We start from the raw sequence: 20,371 nt of genomic DNA, 5'->3' as shown, positions 1-20,371 counted from the left end.
AGATTAATATTGCAAATAAATTGAGAAATAAAACACACGTATAATCACCTCAAATTTTAAGCATACTAGCCGGAATACGTTCAGATCCATCCATGTTGGAGTGATTTAGCATGCTAATTGCCTTTGATATATTCTGTTAATTGAAGCCTACATTAGTCATTTCACAGGAAGACACTGAGATTCGTTCTGATTCATTGGATGATTTTTCGGTAGCTTATGAGGAACAAAAGTGTACACCAAATAGTCTAAGGTCTTCGTATACTTGCTTGTCCTTGATAAATACGTTTCTTCCTTTCGGTTTAGTACGTCCAAGTTTATTTTGAAGAAGTTCGTAATTGCGGAGGAGTCAACATTAAGTTCAACAGAAAGTTTTTCCTGCGTGACTATTTTCTGTGCATGTGTCGCTTATGCCTGGACAGACATTTCTGTCATCGTTACTGAAGAGGAAAATTTATTAAGGTAGTGAAATCGAGTGCAACGTCTTTGAAGACGTCTTCCTATGCAGTTCGGTATACACAGGTCTTTAGAAAACCTAGTGACTTCTTATCAGAAGTGACTTACACTAAGTCACGAAACGTCAGGAAATCTAATTTTCTACTTGTTGGTGTGACAACTTCGATCAGTGCATAAATGTGCTTGGTCCTACGTTGTATCTAACTGACAGACTGACCACCTCACATTTACTAATCATACTCAAGAACATATGTCACACACACAAACACTTAACCTCTAGAACAATCACTCGATATCCAACAATCTCGATCTCTAGTGAGAAACCGTGACAAATAGGATCCAGCCGCGTTGATTGTGGATCAGTTACCCGTCGAACACAACACAAGACGATCGACCAATGTTGTAGATTGATTGAAGTTAGATCGTAACACTGTTTGATGTTGAGTCAGTTGTATAGATATTGGGCGTTCGTATGTGAAACGGAGGGTCCCGAATTCGATGTCCTGTGTTGGATTTGTGTATGTCGACTTCTGAGGACTAACGTGAAGGCTGACACTATTCTGAGACGACCATCCGAGATCAGTTCATGATTTCAATAAAAGTATTGGGTTTGAGTCCCATAGTGAACATCAGTTCTGAGATGCAGGTACATCCAAATGACGAGTCCCGAATTGGACGAAACGTGCGTCCTGGATTCCACTGCTAGCCACTACCCACCTCTGCTTATAATGCTTGTAAATTAAGGCAATATCAAGGCAATACTCACAGAATGCACATACGCCAATAAGAGACTGAGCAACTCCAGTCCTAAACCTCCATGGGAAGATTTAACGTTTCAGAAACACACAGTAACAGGACCACATAGATGCCTTCCTACCGAAACGCTGTAAGAACAAGTTGATAGCCACATAAAAAATTATTTACTTCTAACTGAAGAACAATCACAGTTACAAATATATTATTATCTAGAAACATAATTATGGTCAATCAGAACAGTGCATGCTGACGATGTAGCTTCTTCGTCATCATTAACTGTAGTACTCTGAAGACATCTGACCACGATGTTCTGCATTTACATACATCTTCACAGGCATATCTGACGAAAAAAACAGAGTTGGGTGGCTTTCCATTTCTTTACAAACCGACATGACATACTTAGTGTACCCATACTGTACAAAGAATTGTTATCCACAGATGTATCGTTACTTTATGTACTTCTTTCAGAAAGGTCTTGAAATTATCTCTTCTAGTAGATTGCTTTGATAAGATAATATCATTGAAGACTCGTCCCATACCATGCATTATTATGATGGCATCACTTTCCTTACTTCAAGAATGGAGGCTACCAGATAGTGTGGTTGAACTAGGATCAAAATTTAAGAGCTTCCTGAAAAACTTAGATTGTTAGGGTGGTGCACAAGCCCCATGCGTTCGGCGACTTCCGTCAATGGATGATGCCACTGAGTCGTTACCGCTTGGCTGTGCAGACGTGATCACTCTATGTTAAGTTTTCCCGTTCATATTAAATATATTCTGTTGCCAGCCAAAATGTATACTCCAGAAGTGCGAAACACCATACTATTAATTGTCACAGTAAGACAAGACAGCATTGACAATGATGTGAATTCCACGTGAGATCTTACAGACTTGGTCACCGTATGATGACAGGTCTATTATTCTGGAGGCAAAGTCGAATACGATTAGTACCGATGACACACAACATTCTTATAAAATATTTATTTTCATTTTGGATAGGACAGGAGTCTGAGTGACCTGTGTTAGTCATGACAACTGTGATATCTCGAGCTATCCAAATTTTTTTTGATGGAGTGAAAAGATGGAGCCTCAATCACGTGTTGGGTTAATGGATTCCATTCGTTGATGATTCGATAGGAAGGTCGATAGTCAGCGGGCAAGTTATCTGTTCTGATCTTGTGAACATTTTTAAAGTGTCTTCGTAAACTCTATGTTCTAAGAGAAAAATTGGTTCAGTTTAGTCAGTCGGACATCATACGGTCAGCTTGATTGTGATTCTTTGGACCCACTTCAACTACCTGGTGTTTCTTTTTAGGTAGATGTATTCGCTTTTATGTAGTAATCGAGTTTAAGATGCACAAGCACAGCATACCTATTGACCATAGGATTTCAAAACCTATGTCGGCTAGGACACAGTAGTGTACAGTAATTTTTAAGCATTGGCTAACGATGAATCCTAAGTCACTATGTCTAGACAACATGCAGCTCACTTTTATTCATCGTGTATGTCCCAATACCTTGTTGACTGATATGTTCCACAATGCACTTGGGAGCATTTATCGACAACTATCAAAATTTAAATCAGTCCGATAATTTCTCCAAGTCATTTTGAAGCTCTTAACCTTCATCTATTTACATTATCGCCCTGCATATCTTGACATCATCAGCACATAACAAAACCGACAGCGATAGGAGACTAGAATGATAATTTACATAAAAAAGTCACAGCACTGGCCCAAAAACTGTACATTAAGGCCCTCCACTAAACACTATTCTCCAGCTAAACAAATTTGAGTTCGCCTGTACGCTTTGTTGACGCCCAACTAAGAAGTCCTTTATCCACGTTAATAAATTGCCTCCAACCCCGACATTCCTTAACCTATATAAAAGCCGGTTGTGATGAACTTTGTCAAAAGCCTCTCTAAATTCAGTGTAAACCATATCTATAGGTAACTTTTGGTCTTTGAAAGCTCACCAACTTTTAACAGCTATCAATGGGCTAGTAAGGTGTAAATAACATGTTCTAAAGCCGTGCTGCTTTTTAGAAAGAATCAGGGTGTTGTTGCGATACTTGAACGAATCCTTCTGAACATTCTTTCTTAAAGATTTAGTAGGCATACCGGTTAGACTTACTGGTCGACAGCTCTCAGGTTTATGCCTTGAAGGCAAAACTTACTATTCCGTTCTTCCGGTCTTTTGGCAATCGGTCCAGGGTTACAGATAGGTTAAAACAAATACTAAGAGGATTCGCGACGTAATTTGCTTATTGTTCTAGTAGCTGAGAATGCTTACACATTACTAACTGATATTATTTCCGCAGTACAAAACTGGATTTGCCAGATACTATTTTACTACATAGCTTGGTACCTATCACTATGGAGTTAGGTCCGCGCAGATTAAATATTCAGGTTCTAACGTTAGCAGCACCATAATATAAGAACGATCTTTGATTAGTATCAGAAGGGGTTTTGTGGAGATTGCAGTAATTTCAACAGTTGACCCATGATCTCAACTGTTGAAATTACTACAATCCTCACAATTGAATAATTATTTGGTTGTATCAACATTCTTAGTTGAGCAGTTGAATTTCGTTGGAAGTTAATTGACCTGAGAATTTGTAAGCATCTCATCAGAGGATTTACTACGACGGCGATTCCAACTAACTAATCGAGTTGCGTTCGAAAATAAGTTCTAACAAGTATAGTTTTGACTACCAAACTAACTTAGTTTCAAGCTTGTATAAATGTGTTGTTATCGAATGCTAGCAATCGATAAAAGCTTATATGAATAAATTTAAGCGACTTTCTGTGTGTTATCTGATCGTCGAGTCATATTAATGTGTTGATAAGATAGTGTGATAATTCTGTGAAATCCTTAAAGTCTGCTTTGAACCTCACTCAAATCATAGCAAAGCTTCACTGTGGACGCAATACATCGAAGGCTGAATTGTATAAGTGATCATCTGGCTTTCTATAGCTGTGTCGTAAAGCTGTACTTAAATGCAGCAACTGTGTTTCTTTATAACTCTAGTTTCATGCGTCTGTAAACCTAAGGTGCCAAACAAGCTGTTCATAGTTGTCTGTGGTTTCAAAACGCTGCTAATAAGCAATATTTGCAACATATGTTTAAGCGATATCATAACAAGTGTTTAATAAGTACATTCGTAGTAATTTATCTAACATATTATTGAAGTGGTCTGTGACATCGTAAAAAAGTACAACGGATTGTATGTATATATTGAAGCTAATATCTGATCTGTTTCGAGGATGAACGGGTAGATTCATCATAAACTACTTTTTATTTTCTTCACACGTTAAATTCCGAAAACAATATTTCAAAGTACGACAGAATTATATTTTTAGGACCACGTTTCTGTGGTAAGAATCTCAAGTCATCTATTGTAAGAACTTGACTATAATCAAGCTGAACACTTAGTTCTAATATACTATGTAGTTGACTAAAACGGTGTAACTATTTAATTTATATAGCATTACATCGGCTCTACACTATACAAAGGTTCCCTAGTCTACCTCACCTTCGTATGATAGCCATGCTTTATTGTTTCTTTGGTATATCTAGAACAAAGTCTTATCAGGGTTTATTTAAATGAAAATGGAAAGAAGAATCGACAGACAAGGTCATTTATGCTATTGCATGTGCCAATCTCACACAAATAATTCGGCATTGGAGATTGTTAATATTATTGATTTGTAATAAACCACTTAGTGCCCTGTAGCTATTTCCAAGTAGGAACATATTCGGTGTTGCAGTTAGTTCGGGCAGGGTTGTGTAGTTTCCAAGTCTTTATAGCAATTCGCTAAAAGGATATGTAGTATTAGTAACTGCTGTTGATGCAATCAAGTCGAAATCGGATTTTCACAGTTCGACAAACCACTGGGCTTACTGTAGCCAACATTAGCTTCCTAACTTCTGGGAACTAAATTATTCTTGCTATTTTAAGAACTAGTGATATATTATTGACATTAAATTTTTTAAATTGTCCGATTCTACGTCGAAAAGGCTAAAATATTTCAGATCTTTTGTTTTTTGTATGCATTTATATCCCTGTCGTTATTCATCATGTAGTCACATAAGATCATCAAACACAAAACAACACTACGATTTTAATAAACAATCAGACTTAACAGAAGTATCAGCTTTACCAATTTTCCCAGTATCCTTTCGGGTTTAGATCTAATTGGTTCCGTAGGTATTATATTTTAGGTTGCACTTTCGAAGTACTTGAGGAATAGTAACTCAGCTTCACAAAAAAATCAAAATCCATGACCCTTAAATCCCTGAGCTATGCTCATGAAAACTTTAAGCATACCTATACAGTCAACACATAATTTTTATTCTCAGTATCTGTTGAGATTTTACTGCGAACGAAAATCCATTCTATTCTGCCATTATAAGGACGTAGGAATCCTCAGTCAATGCTGGAATTTTTCGATGCATTTCAAAGAGTGAATTTAAAAATAAAGTTCTAGCGATCATGTATCTTAATACATCGTAAATCTTGATTCGTTTTACTGCACAACTTTTGAATCAACAATAACTTGAAGTTGAGAACACTAAATAGAATGAAGACTAGGCCCTAGTTTGTTCATAATGTTTAGGCTGTTAACCTTAATCACAAAAATGTTATTGATACCGGCAAAGTCTTCTAACAAAGTTCATCAGAATTACAAGTCACCTACAAAATATGTGCATTCATTCTAATTTAGTTTATGAGAACACATCATTCTTAATATCGAAGCAATAAAAATCAGAACAAACCAAAAAAATTTGGCCATTAGGTGTTCAGACAAATTTTAGCCTTCGTAAGCTAATATTTATTCCTAAACCCATAGCGGTTGACAGCTGACCGAAATATTAGAGAAGTGAAGTGTGTAGCATTCTCATGTGAAACAAAATCACTAAGTTTAATAACATCAGACCAAGATTATATTGATAGACACAAAGAATTCATAATCGTTCTTATCCTAGATCATTCTAAATTTCGTCGGTCATTGGATGCAGTGTTCTTACAATGGAAAATGAACACGTAATCACCATTTTGTATCCTACCTCCTATAACCAGTCTAATGATATTGTTTTCCAAGGTCATACGGATTCAGTAACAAGCTTAAGTTACAACGACCAACTTGAACATGTCGTCTCAGTGAGTTGCGACCAAACACTGCGCGTGTGGTCTCTTAAAACGAGGGAACAAATAGGTATCACATCAAAACATGCTACACAACTCAACAGCGTAAACATAGACAGTAATGGGTTAAAGTAAGATTATGTTTATGTTAATTAATCTACTACAGTATTATATCAAGTGGGATGGATTTTAGAACCTGTTTGTTTGATTATGAAACTTTAAAACTCAAGGTAAAAGTAGATTTTTCACTACGTAACCCAGTTTGTCCTACTGAACGGAGGTGCAGTTACTGATCATTCAATCACCAAGGATGGTAATTGTTTGGTATGTGTTACTGATATCAGCTGCCAAATGAACTTATGGGATTTAAGATGGCGAAAGAAAGTTTTTTCGATTCCAGGTGAAATCATTCATATCTGATAAGATTAATTTGGCTTTAAGATATTCACGAAAATACACCAACATGTTGTCTGTTTACTCCGAATGAAAATTGTGTAGTTACAACATCAACAGATGGATCCGCAAAATGCACAGACTTGCGATCTCTCAAAACATTACTGACCTTGCGGTTTGATTTGTGGAATTTACAAATTAAATTATTCTTAGTGATCATAGGAATGCTGTATCATCGGCAGCCATCGCTAGAGACGGAAAGTTGCTGGTAACAACATCATGGGACAAAGCGGTTCATCTATACGACATTGAGACTGGAAACTACAGGAGAGAGGGACCACAGATTTTAGCTGATGGTCACACTGGTTCTATAAGTAGCTGTGACATAGACGATAATGGTGAGGACCAAGTTTCACTCCTAATATTACTTAGGGATCTATCTGGCGACTGGAGGTCACGACAAGTGTGTTATATTATGGGATACTGAGAAAAAAGAAGTCAAGCTGTGTCTCAAGGTATTACCATGTACTATTTATAGAATACTTTAAACAGAGACATACAGATTGGATTAATGACGTACATATGACGAAAGATGGGAAGTGGATTCTAACAGCATCAAAAGTAGATCCTATTATCAATACCAACTTTTAGGACAGACTGATAAGGTCATGGAATATGGAAGTGATTGAGAGGTTGCCATTTAGTTATTTACCTGGCAATGAGCAAACTGTTCTTACTTTAAAGGTAAGTATAGTAAGATTACAATTGTAACGAAGGTGTCATTTTTACTAATAGGTGAACTTTTTTCGGAAGTAATTTGACTGATACATTTTTACTACACGATGTCTCAGAAAATGAGTTCTCATATTCAATATCATGACATACATATCGTGTACACACTGTCCCAATTTACGGACGAAGAAATTACAAAGTGAATGACTGACGCTTGGCAGGATAAGTGAACATAGTTCACATTTTCAAAAGTCAAATGTACATCGATAGGGTGCGGAGACCTGTGACAGACTCACCATATCTATCAAAAACCATTGTGCTTGAAAGAAAAACGTCAGTAAATTTGTCTAGGATCCTACCACAGAACTAAAAACCCATATAAATCTAAAACTGACAGTTGAGCCACATGGGTTTTGACTGCAGACCTTAGTTTCGTTGTCTTTAGTGCATTCTGGTTGATATGAAGGATAGTACCCAACAAGAGAAAGTCAGGATAAAAATATCACGAAGAAACCCCTCAATACCAAGTAATTGCAGTGCAAACGGAACAGACATTCCGCAAAAGTTTAGTTCTTAGGAAGTCATTCTGAATGAATGAATAGGATTACTGTCCTCCAGATCTAACGTGGTTCTCGAAGTTATAATAACGAGGATTCAGAAAAGGTCGAGTCACCATTACGGTGTGCAAACGCTACAACTTCAAGTTGTAACAACACCTACGATCCTTCCCGTCCCGACCGAACTTCTCAACCGCATGTATTAAAAATCAATAACCACCACTTAGTATTGCCTCTTACGTCTGACAAAAAGGAAAGTTCGAGAAATGAACAATTGTCCTCCAGGATGGTTTCCTTGTAACACTTCTTACAGAAACAGGCAGCAACAAATTCTTAAGTTTTGGCATAAAGACTTTCTGAGGAAATACACCAATTCAACATTGGGCTTAACAGATAAATTACTAGTTAGCGCATTTTGTTCACAAGACCATCTGATGTCATCGAGTTATCTGAAATTGTGACCCAAACAAAACACTTAATAGGGTTTCCGGAAAAAAACCAGAAACATTTGGCGACAAGTAGATGTATGATTCGCATATATTTTTACTATACAGTGAAATAGGCATCGAAAAACGGCTAACATTGCACATTTGGTTCCAGCTTTTGTAAGGGAATAAAATTGGGATGACAGACTATTACATTTAGGGATAAAACCATATTAAATCGAGACGAAAGCTACTATGAATTATTTGACCACTAAAGCGGGTTACTTCCTGATATACAATGCACATATGACTGGTGAGATGGATAATAAAGTAGTGACAGGTGGTATGAGTCCGAATTGTTTATTAGTTATCGCAAACCAAACGACAAAGTATCGACATATAAGGGTATCCTTCCTATATCAGGACCACTTTATAATGGTACGGATGATGCAGTACGAACTAGTTTTAATCGTGAGGATTTAAATAATTAAAAAAAAACTAAGTCATAACATTTCCTCATTTCAGTGCCCTAACTGTGAAAAAAACTTCATCCAGACAGTAACAAGTGACTGGAGAAGAAGACCCAAGTGCTTATTTTGTGACCTCGATGCAAAGACAAACAATTAAAAGATATGCGACTGACTAAGACGATATCAGCGCAATGAAAAGTCAACGACAAAATAACAATAAAAGATTTAATGTCTAAGTATTTTTTTATATTTGTTTTTTTTCAAATCTTATAAAGCAAACAGTCAAATAATATATGTACAAAAATTTACGAGCCCACAACGAGTAAAAACGTTCAAAAAGCACGGATTGGGCTTTCGATATGTGTGTATTTGCAATCAGGGCAAAAGTGGTCCACCAATTTAAAGTACCAAAAACCACTTAGACTAGATGGGTAGTTATGTTCGGTACACAAACAAGTGACTGAATTATTGTCGAAATACCAGACCGAGCTGAACGTAATCCAGTTCCGAACAGCGGAAAACCATACTATTGACGAGTTAAATAAATGCTGCATGGTATCTGCATCATTGTTGAACCAAAGGAAATTTGGATACATCAAAATTAGTCACACGTTGAAAGAAGCAAGTAGAACAGGTCAGTTTATCTCATAGAAAGGCACCATAAATAAAGATTTATCAACGGGATCACATGTATCACCAAGGCTCGGGCATTGTAGTTAGTTCACTCAACTCCTGATCGGAACAAGAAGGGAAGAAATGACGCTTGTAACCAATCATATCAACCCAAGGGAGTATATGTAAATACTGATCATCTAGGATGATTGAGTGTAAATTTGTAGGAGAAATACAAGCATATTCAGTTTCTGCACCTACTGTACACTTTTGGGGAGAGTTATATTCTGAAATTTCTATAGAACTGTTATCACAGACAGTTACATAACTGCGATCAAGGCTATGCCAGTCAATGTTTTCCGGCAAACACGGTAGGTCAGGCCAATCATTCATAAAATTAGTCACAGGGGGGAAAACCGTTTTGTTTTTACGATGGCTTTTTAGTTGGTTGGAATGTAGTCTGGAAGGACCTAATATTTCAGCTTCATCCTTGTGATGTTTATGCTTCTTTTTCTTTTTAACTTTCTGGGCGATTGACGCAGTGTTGTTCTCAACATCTTTGAATAATAGTCGATTGGATATATTTTCACTATTATAGCTTATAGGACTTTGATTATTGATAGATGAAACGTTTACAAAAGGTATAACACTTTTAACCGAATCAGAAGTTAGGTTGTGATCTTTTTCGTATACAGCAGGACTTTCTCTACACTCCAAGGGTATTTCCGACTTTAAATCTAAAATTGTGTTACATTTAGGAGAATGCGAAGTTTCATTATTATTGGCAGAGACACAGCGTGAACTTGACTGAGAACCAGAGTTTGCACGAGCCAGACGTGTTTTTGTGGGTTGCATTATTGAACATACTCGAGGAGGGTCGACTTCTTTGCTGATTCTGTTTGTAAGAATGCGGTCAGCAGTTACGGAATCAATACAATCTCCTGCAGCTTGGACCAGTTCTGCAGTTGATTTCACTTTCGTCAAACGCATGGAATTCGCTATTCGGAGTTTCGATGAAGGAGATCGAGATGCTGTTGAAATAATTGTTTGAGGTACTGAAGTATCTAACTTTTCTCTAAACCCGGTATTCTGAGGTTGTGATTCCATACATTTACTACCATTCACAAGGTTACTCGGACTTTTGACCTGAAAGACTGTTGATGTTGTGTCTACGCACTTCAGACGTTTAGAAATATTTGAAACATAGTTATCGTTTTGGTGTGTTAGATGCACAGCAGATTTTTGTGAATCATCTTTGTTGAGTTTTTCTGAGGGAGAATCGGGGAAATTTCTCTTTGTGAGATGTACGGAGCTTTTCATCTGGGGAGAGTATATTGCATTTACAGCGTCTGCTGGTTGCCTGGATCTTTCACGAGCAGATATTTTAATTGGTGTGCCATTCGACCTAGGTGACGTAGGTATATTTTTGTCCGAAGTCTTCAAAGGAATGACAAACTGATGTGAATATTCAGAGGATAGTAGCTTTTGCCATGCTTTGATAATAAGTCGAATGCGTTTTTGAAGAGGTGGATCAACCTTGTGACGAATGGTTTGTAACAATTGACCAATCCTAGTATCCTGTAACTGAATCATAGTCATCGGGAAGTTCTCCAAATGACCGATGACGTCACACACTGCATTCAAATCTGTTACCTACAAAGTAGAATGAATAAGAAGTTCCTAAAGTTAAGAAAGCACATTTTTCAAATGAAATAACAGATGGATATTTTTTATTTGAATAGGCACTTGAATTGTAGCTATAATTTCGAATGAAATAGTCAGGCAGCGCAGAACCTGGAACATACTGCATCACCCTAAGTTTCCATATCACAACAGCACAGTGAGACGAAATTAATATAGTAGAAGTATGAGCTGGAGTAAAAAAGACATGATAAAAAGAAAATGGTTTGGGAAAAAACGGATCTACAAGAAAAAAAGAATCAAATAATTTGAAACTTAAAATCAACTGACTGCACATTTAATGACTTCATGGTCATGTGGTAAGTGAAACTGGAGGAACTATGTTACGGCCTAATCTAATGCTTAAATCTAGTTGATGTGTACAGAAAGTTTACAAACGACAATTCTAAACAAATGGCTGGTAGTGCGGATATATACAGAACAGCCGCTGCTTCCTCTCCGGAATTGATCGCGTTCAAGGAACTTACACCAAATGACTAGGAAAATTCAACTAGATCAATGTCTGCTCGGAAACTCACCTAGGCAGGTTGAGAGGACGATAGACAGTGATGACAACCTTGACGTAGACCAAAAAGGTTTACGCGATAATCACGAGTAATGGTGGGTAGCAAAAGTAACGACATGCAACACAAGACAACTGTTTTGATTCATCAAAGAGTCAGGAATGTGATCCTCTTAAAGTTCAAGAGATTAAAACAATATGTGGAAGACTTCCAGAAACAGTTTAACAGGTACCTACTTTTTTTCTAATTACCAAGGTGGAAACCCAACAAGTTCCCTAAATCTTATCGAAATTGAAACAGTCCTATCTAACTCAAACAGATAGGAATCATCAGAACTTGGTATCTTAACTACGGGTCTTTAAAGATAATGGTCTAATTTTAGAAATTATTCTGACGGAGATACTAGCTAGAAATCCTCATAGGATAACAACAGGACATATTGTACTATTATAACGTCTGATATACTAGATTCGATAATCATTCAACGCTTATCTGGAGCGAAATTTCGCCAAGTACAAACACGCCGAGATCGATCAGACTTCTAAGATAAGTTAGGTAGGCAACACACTTCATAACTCCGCGACACAAGTATTTCATCATCTTCGACACAACAATTACGTCATTTGAGTACCACAAACTGATAAGGAAAGCCATTGGTAGATCAGGTCCTGGAATATCAAACGAAGAAAGTGCCATTGCTAAAGTTTTATCTGCAACAAAATTGAATTGGAGAAAGTTTGCACACCTGACGAACATTCGATGTAGCTATTTCAGAAAGTAGGTCACCGTGGACCTTAAGCAGATTTCACGAACAACTGAGGTCACACTTAGGTGGTTCTGGATACGAGGCTGACCCAGATATTTCTTGGAAACAGCAGCGACATCTATTAATAATTTGAATCAAAGAGTCACGAAAAACCAATGGATTTCCGCGACATCTACTGCACTGACACTCTTATAAACTTATCCCATCAGCTACGAACACGATGATAAACAAAATAGATTAGATCTATGTTAATCAAAAGTTTAAGGAACGACAGTCAGCAGTGGTAGACAACTAAAGTCAAAGAGATGGGAAAGACAGCGGCTTTAGGTAACACAAGACAGCTTTACAGATTAACAAAAGAAACCGGAATTAGGGAGTCAAGTGGGAGACAATCTCAGAAAAAGATGACACTTATCTGTTCTCTGTCTAGACATCCAGAGCGATGGGTGGAACACTGACTTAGATAAACACTGAAAATGAATAAAGATCAAAACGCTATAACTAATCTGAACCGAGAAGGACAACTGGTCCAGGTTGATGGTCAGGTTTTAGAGATTAGGTTGAATGACATAGCATCTATAATACTAGCTTCAATATTTATCGGGTGCCTAAGGAAGACTAGTGAACTGCAAACATGGAAACATCAGGCTAGCTTCAGACCTTTATGTGGCTGCATCGACCACATATTCACCATTCATCAGGTTCTAGAACACAGGCATGCTTATCGGCGTCCGGCAATGGTGGCCTTTCTTGACCTAAAAGCAGAATTTGACTCTGTAGACCGAGAGGTTGTATGGCAGTGTCTGTCATCGAAAGGCGTACCTCAGAAGTACGTAAATCTTGTGAAGGCTCTTTACTCGAACACTACTAGTCGAGTCAGAGCTTATGACGAACTGTCATCTGATTTTGCAACCTCAAGTGGTGTCCGACAAGGCTGTCCACTTTTGTTTAACTTCATTATAAACTTACTGATGGAAATAACGCTCTCGTCGACTGAATTCTCGGGCATTGATCTCCTACCAGGAGGTCCACTTATCGACTTAGAATATGCAGATGATATGATCCTGTTTGGTGAAGACTCTAAAATGCAGTCTTTTGATAGCACTGAGCAACAATGCCAGAATGTTAGGGATGCCCTTCCCCCCTTTCTAATTGCAAATCGTTGCTTCAGAACTGACCTGCGTCAACACCTGAACTTCACGGCTGCGGAACGTGGCCATTAAGAGTAGAAGATACTCATAAGTTACTAGTATTTGATCACAGATGTCCTAGAAATATTGCCAGCATCTGCTGGGATCACTGGATAAGTAATAGTGAGGTTAGACGGAAGATACTAGGGAATGATGGTAATTTAGTTGGTGAGGTTGTGAATCTACATCGACTGAGATGGTTGGGTGACGTATTGCACATGTCCAACTACCGACTACCACGACGCGCAAAGCTGACTAGTGTTGAAGGCAGATTGGAAAAAGTTAGTGGCGGCCAAACGACGTTATATAAGTCAAATCTTTAGAATAATCTAAGTCCCGAAAATAATCCAGGCGAGTTATATATGGCTCAACATCGATTACCACGAAGCGCAATGCTGACTAGTGTTGAAGGAAGATTGGAGAAAGTTATGGGGAGCCAAACGAAAAAGTGGCATCAGTCATTGAAGTCGCTAACTTTTCGTCTTAGCCATGTTGGTAGATGCATACTGCTTGGTTGGAGTCCACATGACTGTCGTAACCAATGGTTGGAGACTCTGGGTGATATGGTCCAGAATCTATCACAATGGCGTCGATGCATACACTCTTTGTCTTTCCTTAAACCATAAGATTAAAATCGCTTTATATCCTTCGTTCTATGAACTGTTTCTTTCTTTCTGTACTATGTCATTATACACGATCTTTCTTTCATAAATTACTACAATTGAAGTGACTACTTCTATGAATTTGATGCTTATTTTGTTGTGCTAAAGAGGTGTGGCAACTTGGGCTGATGCATGTATGTGTCTGGTCCTACGTTGTAGATGACTGATGGGCTGTTACAACAACAAACCCTTATAAGTGTGACTGATAGAATGGAAATCTGAGGCGTCGGTAACTGGATTTTCCTATCAAATTTGAATAATTTTGATGTTAGCTAACTATCTGAAGAATCACATGTTGGCAGGTAGAAAATAAACAGGAAATATTATAAATGTAGGATGTTTGTTTACTGTATTTTTTAAATCTCCACTCAGTTTACATTAATGATGACTTTATTAGAACCAAATAAAGAAAATGTATAAAGTATTCATTCTTATTATTATTATTTGGTCACAGATATTGGTATAAGGAGGTACCAAATAGATATGCACCACACAAATCTCATTTGATTTGTGTGAGGGCTGTGATACTGCTCGGGTGCCCAAACCGAAGCAGGTGGTTTTCTTAGGGAGCCACACCCGGAGCCTCCGACCTAAAGGTCCGATTCACAAGGCTGTGGAGCGTTGTAAGAAGATGCAGTCCCATAGAAACCGGTGACAAACAATAGGTTCATATGTCATTTGTTCCCTCAGGACACTGGAGCCCATGTGCACCATTGATTTGGAATCAGGCTTTTCCAACTCCCCTAGGTGGACCCTTTATGTCCACGAACCGGGTTAAAGCGCCGAACATTCACTTTTCGTCCTCTCAATTTCGTAAACAACACCCCCACCACGAGAAGGCGGTGAGTAGGACTTTGCTGGCAGAGGCTATATACGCATGGCCATGTGAGAGCATGTCGAGAGGGTGAGCGGACTCTCCCCACTCTCGGCCGTACCAGGGCATTTAGGGGCTCATTCGGTGAGGAATTGTACGATTTTGTGACTGCCTTCCAGATAACCACCATGTGATGACTGATGTTACCATTTGAGTATCTTTATATCTTTTTTTAGGGTCTTAACAGTGACCTAGAAGTCGAACACCAACTATTTAAATTAGTTGGTTGGATAAGAATCGTCCCTTGGTCACAAAAGAATCAGTTTAACTCAAATAATGCCTAAAATACTAGCCTCCACAATCATTTGATGCTTAACATGGGCTCATAGAGGGCGAACTAGAGGAAACTAAGCTGATTTTAGGATTGAGTACGGAATAATCAGACAATTACTTATCAGATTATAGACCATAAGTGCAACTATTTCTTGACCTAAAGGCAGCGTCTGACAGTCGATTAGCAGGTTTAATGGTAGTGTACGCTATTAGAGACGTACTAAATTATATCAACTCGATACGGGCTTCATACTAGAACACTACTAGTTAAGTCAGAGATTATGACAAACTGCTATGAGGATTTTTAGCTTCAAGTGGTGTTAGTTATTTACTTTATCGATTTTGTTATACACATTCTTTAGGAGTTAGTGCTCTCATCGTTCAATTTTTCAGGGATCGATCTACCAGAAGATCTGTTTGTTAACTTAGAGTACGAAGATGGTACAGTATTGTTTGATGGAGACAAAAAATGCATCAATGCAAGCATTTTCGGAATGTGATTTACTCCCTTTAAATGTAAAATGCTACTTCAGAGCTGCTTTCCGAACTAATATTTGGGAGTAAAACTGAGTCCATCGGTCGACTGACTTATAATAGGCCTAGTGAGTCGGCACCTGATGAAATCTTGGCAGTGTTCAAAAGCTCGACTAGCTCTTTCCATCTCGTGGCACAGGATAGATATCTGTCGGTAAACCAAACATGCTTTACGTACGTAGTGAACGAGAGTGGTGAGGAAAACCAAATGCATTTTAATACATTACAGAATGTCTTGGTAGAACCTGAGGACCATACAGTAATACTTCATTTGCACAATACCAATCAAAGGTCTCAGACTTTGTTGTTCCCTAATTTCCATATCAATCGCTCTATCCTTGTTCTTTTCTCTTCGATTTTCTCAACCTCCTGCCATCAGGCATTCCACTTTTGATTGGTGGTACATACTACATACATCTGTCGACCTCAGTAGCACACCACACGTATGCCTAACCACTACCAACCTAGACGGTCGATGTTGTCTTGTATAGTACGTTGAAAGGTAGGGGCGGTCAAACCAAAATATGCCAGCAGTTTATGAAATTACTGACTGACTGAGCCACGTAGGCAAGTACAGCTTATCTGGTTGAGGTCTGCATGATTATTTTATCAATAGCTGATGTTAGGTAGCAACTCAGAATCAGTTGGAATGGAGCATGTCTATTCACCATTTTCTCTTAGACCTTAAGTTCCGAAACCTTTGGCACATTCCTTCGTTTTTAAACTTGATCTTTCTACTAATACGACTACTGTTAGTTATATTATTACTACTACTACCACTATGGAATTTGACTTCATCCCGCTGTGCTAATATGGTGTAGCTTTCTGAAAAGGTGCACTTACATATCAGGTACCGCGTTGGTCATAAATGACTGACAGTAACTCACATTCACATGACAACACTAAGAGAAAATACATAACTATGAAAAAAGAACTGAAATTTCCATAATTCTACTGAAATTAAATAATAAAGGGTTAAGACTAGTCCTAGTTCAGCTCTTAACAAGTAAAAAATACACCATTGACGGTAAATGCTTTCGTTATGTGATCTTTGAGCCTGTTGGAAAAGCGGTCAGATCAAAATTAATCCCCAGTTAAAGTTACAACACCGACTTAACTGGGTTGTGAAGTCAGTAAGAAGTTCACGATGAATAATCTAGATATTTGTTGATATTTTTCATAAACGGAATGAGATTACGGAAGGATTGCCATTAAAGCAGTACACTGAACATAATCAGTGTAGACGGGTAGGTTCAAAAACTGCATAGGTTAATACAATGAAGCCGGCATTCTTGTAGTAATGGTGTCACAACAAGCATGTGATATTTACGATACGGCGGTGGTCGTAGGTCTCACTTTTGAGAACTAGGAGTAATCATATTTGCAATCTTATGGTAGGAACCCATCTGCTCTGCACGACTCGAATGTGGGCAATTAGCCCGCCTAGTGACTATCGGTTAGGCAGTGCTTTGCAAGCTAAGCGACTTAAGTATTCACAATTTTCTCGGCCATCATGGACTACGTTAAAATGGTCAGCTAAAACTAATATTTCATTTACTGTTCACTAGCGATATTAATCAAACTTCAGGCAATCTTCATATGGGATATGAAAACGCCATCAGTGCTTATACTACCACAATGAGTAAAACGATATTAATTGTAATATGCCCTATTATCAGAACATTCCAGTCATATTATTTGAATGCATACAAGATGAGTGAATTAGTCTGTAAGAATTCCTATTGTAAAGTTAATTGCTGAGATATACCGACAGATAACACCAAACTTAGTTCGGGATCTCAAATATTAGGGGATTATTGAGCAAGCACTAACTTATTATATTTGACAGGAGGAACGACACATTAGAAGGGCATTGAGTCGTGAAGTCATCCGAAATTTTACTACCAAGCCTCCACGACAACATAACAAGCCAGTCTACACAGCGACCACCAAACTAGCCGACAATACGCAGCAAAAGCCCGGCATTGACAACACGGGTGGTAGAATATAGTGAAGTTGTCTTTTTAAAATACTCAGAATAATGTTTAAAAGAACAGGGCAATTACTGTGTTTATTTACAATGTGAGTTATTACATAAAGTCGTTCGACAACCGACTTTAACAAGGCAAATTAATTTCGTTTATCTACTGATCATGTAAGCAGAAAACTATACACATCATGAGCACAGTCAGACAGATCACTTCTACTAATAAATCTGTCCAAGTAAGGTGTAAAAGATTTTAATTTCATGTAATCACTTGAAGTATGCCCATCAACATTCAACATATGGTTTGGATCAAACTGTAAGATGTTAAAAACCTACATTCTGGGTCGAATCCATGGAATTTCTTAGTTTCAGCATGATGGAGTTTAAGGAATTGCTCATTACAGCGTAGAACATCGATAAACACCCACACCAATTGAGCCCGCAGAGATGGCAGGCTGGGTCGAGGGGTTTACATACCGCGCGCTGTGACCATTCAGAACAATTCTAACAACAAAAGTGGTAAGTGTCTGAAAGATGACCACATGCACTTTGCAAGTTTTTCAACGTGTTGTTTCACTTCATTTAATTTAAAAAATGCATGCATGTAAACATTCTATTCCTCCATCATTCACTCGATTTTTCACTAGTACAATGGGGACCAGTATACAAAATTATCCTAGTATTAATTGTTGCTACTAACTGCTAACTGCTTTGAGTTTGATTTTCTACTCGTTTCTGTTTGAGCTTATTTCGTTGCAGTCTTAATTAGGTGGTTGACGGACAGCCAATAGCCTATTAGTATCAAAGCATTGAATCAGGGCCTCATTTCGGACTTGACTCAGGCATCCTGAATAAAAACTTACCGCAACCACCGTATGGATGTTTCCTAAAGTCTCTCTAAAATACACTTTTGTTTGCACCACTTCGCTTTTGTTCCGAAAGCCTAAAAATGGAAGGTTTGTCGTGTAATTGTAGTATTTATTATTGGAACGATATATATGTGTTTATTACTTGTAACCTTCGAATAAACCATGGTACTCGACCCGAAATTTGGTTATACTGTCATTTGGGGTTTTAAGTCACTAGTGGACCAATCAGCCATGTTTCAAAATTCAGACGTAACTTAACAGTTCTTCGATTCGGTTTGAGGATACTTAACAGTTCCATTTGTTTGGATGATCAATTTAGATCAAAATTTAATTCTACTCATTGACTTCAATGATATATGTTGGATTAATTTAGGTTTGGCCTAATATAATGAGCTTTATGGAATGAAGATATACCATGAAAACGAGTAGTAAAATGTTACAAAAAATACCGAATTAAAAAGTGAGATTCCCATAGCTGTTTATGGTATGTTTGGTGTCAATGAGAATAAATATGATATATATCCATAGTATGTGTTCTGATCGGTCAATTTCTGCTGTTTTCAAGCAAGGTAAAGCACTCCTTAAGAAGAAACAATCGGAAAAGATACCGAAATTAGGAAAAAGCTTAAAATTTTTGGGTTTGGGCTTGCTGAATTGGAATGTAACGTTAGAGAGGAAGACAGTCATTTGCCTGTTGATAATGGTGAAGTAGATACTAAAATGAAAAGATGTTTGAAGGGTAACACTGGTTGTAGTGTTCGTTTGGGATAACCACTTTAAGTAATACCGTTAATAGTGTTGTTTTGCCCAGAATCGGTACCATGTATTTTGATGGACAACCTGGTTATTCAGTTTACTGGCAACTACAAACGTAAACTGTTCGATAAAATTCAAATGTCATATCTGTTGTACTGCTGTTTAGGAAAATCCGGGAAGATTACTGGAACTCGCTTCTCTTTTCCTAGTCACTTGAGCTATGACAGGACGAAACAAATTATGTACGGTTTGTTTGGAGGCGAAAACCTTTTCACTGATGAGCTAATTATATGGTTATTCAACCATAAAACTGCCGGATATCCAGCTGACGACTTAAATGACTTTGTGTATAAGCTGTATAGTATATGTAAAACGTTGAAACAAACGGGATATATGTTCAGCGCGAACGTTGCAATGGGCAATACTTTTTCACGAGCTTTATATTTATTTTTGGTTAGTTCACTTATAGACTGTAATATATTGAGATGATAATCGGGTACACTTTGCACTTGAAAGGTAGATACTGTAGGTCATTTACCAGTTAATACATGCCCATCGTAGACTTTTCCAAATATTTTATATGAGCCTACGAGATTCAACATTAACAGGTTTGTCTCCTGATACTGCTAACTGAAATATAAATACGTGTGGAATTATGGTCTACTTCAGTATTAGTACTACTACGATAATACACCCGATCCCAAAATTG

General features: G+C 37.7%; 2 protein-coding genes across 3 annotated transcripts; one reads left to right on the top strand and one right to left on the bottom strand.

Annotated features, from left to right (window-relative positions):
• The first annotated feature begins 3,599 nt into the window (after positions 1 to 3,599).
• Positions 3,600 to 9,180, top strand: WDR88_1 (WD repeat-containing protein 88). Of its 2 annotated transcripts, XM_051211793.1 has the most exons (10): positions 3,600 to 6,256; positions 6,293 to 6,489; positions 6,525 to 6,588; positions 6,620 to 6,758; positions 6,800 to 6,926; positions 6,965 to 7,149; positions 7,184 to 7,266; positions 7,304 to 7,372; positions 7,403 to 7,495; positions 8,991 to 9,140. In XM_051211793.1, the coding sequence occupies exons 1-10, from the start codon at positions 6,242 to 6,244 to the stop codon at positions 9,090 to 9,092; spliced, it is 1,074 nt and encodes a 357-aa protein (XP_051071894.1). In that variant the 5' UTR covers positions 3,600 to 6,241; the 3' UTR covers positions 9,093 to 9,140. The 2 variants fall into 2 exon arrangements, with proteins under 2 accessions (XP_051071894.1, XP_051071893.1); XM_051211794.1 differs by having other exon boundaries at positions 7,304 to 7,495; positions 8,991 to 9,180.
• MS3_00003918 (uncharacterized protein) lies at positions 9,160 to 18,451 on the bottom strand (the record flags this gene model as incomplete). The annotated part of the gene is made up of 2 exons (XM_012939850.3): positions 9,160 to 11,200; positions 18,374 to 18,451. 2 exons carry the CDS (start codon positions 18,449 to 18,451, stop codon positions 9,629 to 9,631), a joined length of 1,650 nt encoding a protein of 549 aa, XP_012795304.2. The 3' UTR covers positions 9,160 to 9,628.
• Between the last annotated feature and the right edge of the window lie 1,920 nt (positions 18,452 to 20,371).

This window comes from Schistosoma haematobium, chromosome ZW (assembly GCF_000699445.3).
Source record: "Schistosoma haematobium chromosome ZW, whole genome shotgun sequence".
NCBI lineage: Eukaryota > Metazoa > Platyhelminthes > Trematoda > Strigeidida > Schistosomatidae > Schistosoma > Schistosoma haematobium.
The sequence above is the reverse complement of the archived record's forward strand: the minus strand, read 5'-3'. Positions and strand labels throughout refer to the sequence as shown.

What these genes read in the sequence shown, in the direction of transcription:
- WDR88_1 (XM_051211793.1), top strand. An exon ending in ATAGACAGTAATGGGTTAAA is followed by an intron (nt 6,490 to 6,524) that starts GTAAGATTATGT and finishes AATCTACTACAG; the next exon opens with TATTATATCAAGTGGGATGG. An exon ending in GAAAGTTTTTTCGATTCCAG is followed by an intron (nt 6,759 to 6,799) that starts GTGAAATCATTC and finishes TTTGGCTTTAAG; the next exon opens with ATATTCACGAAAATACACCA.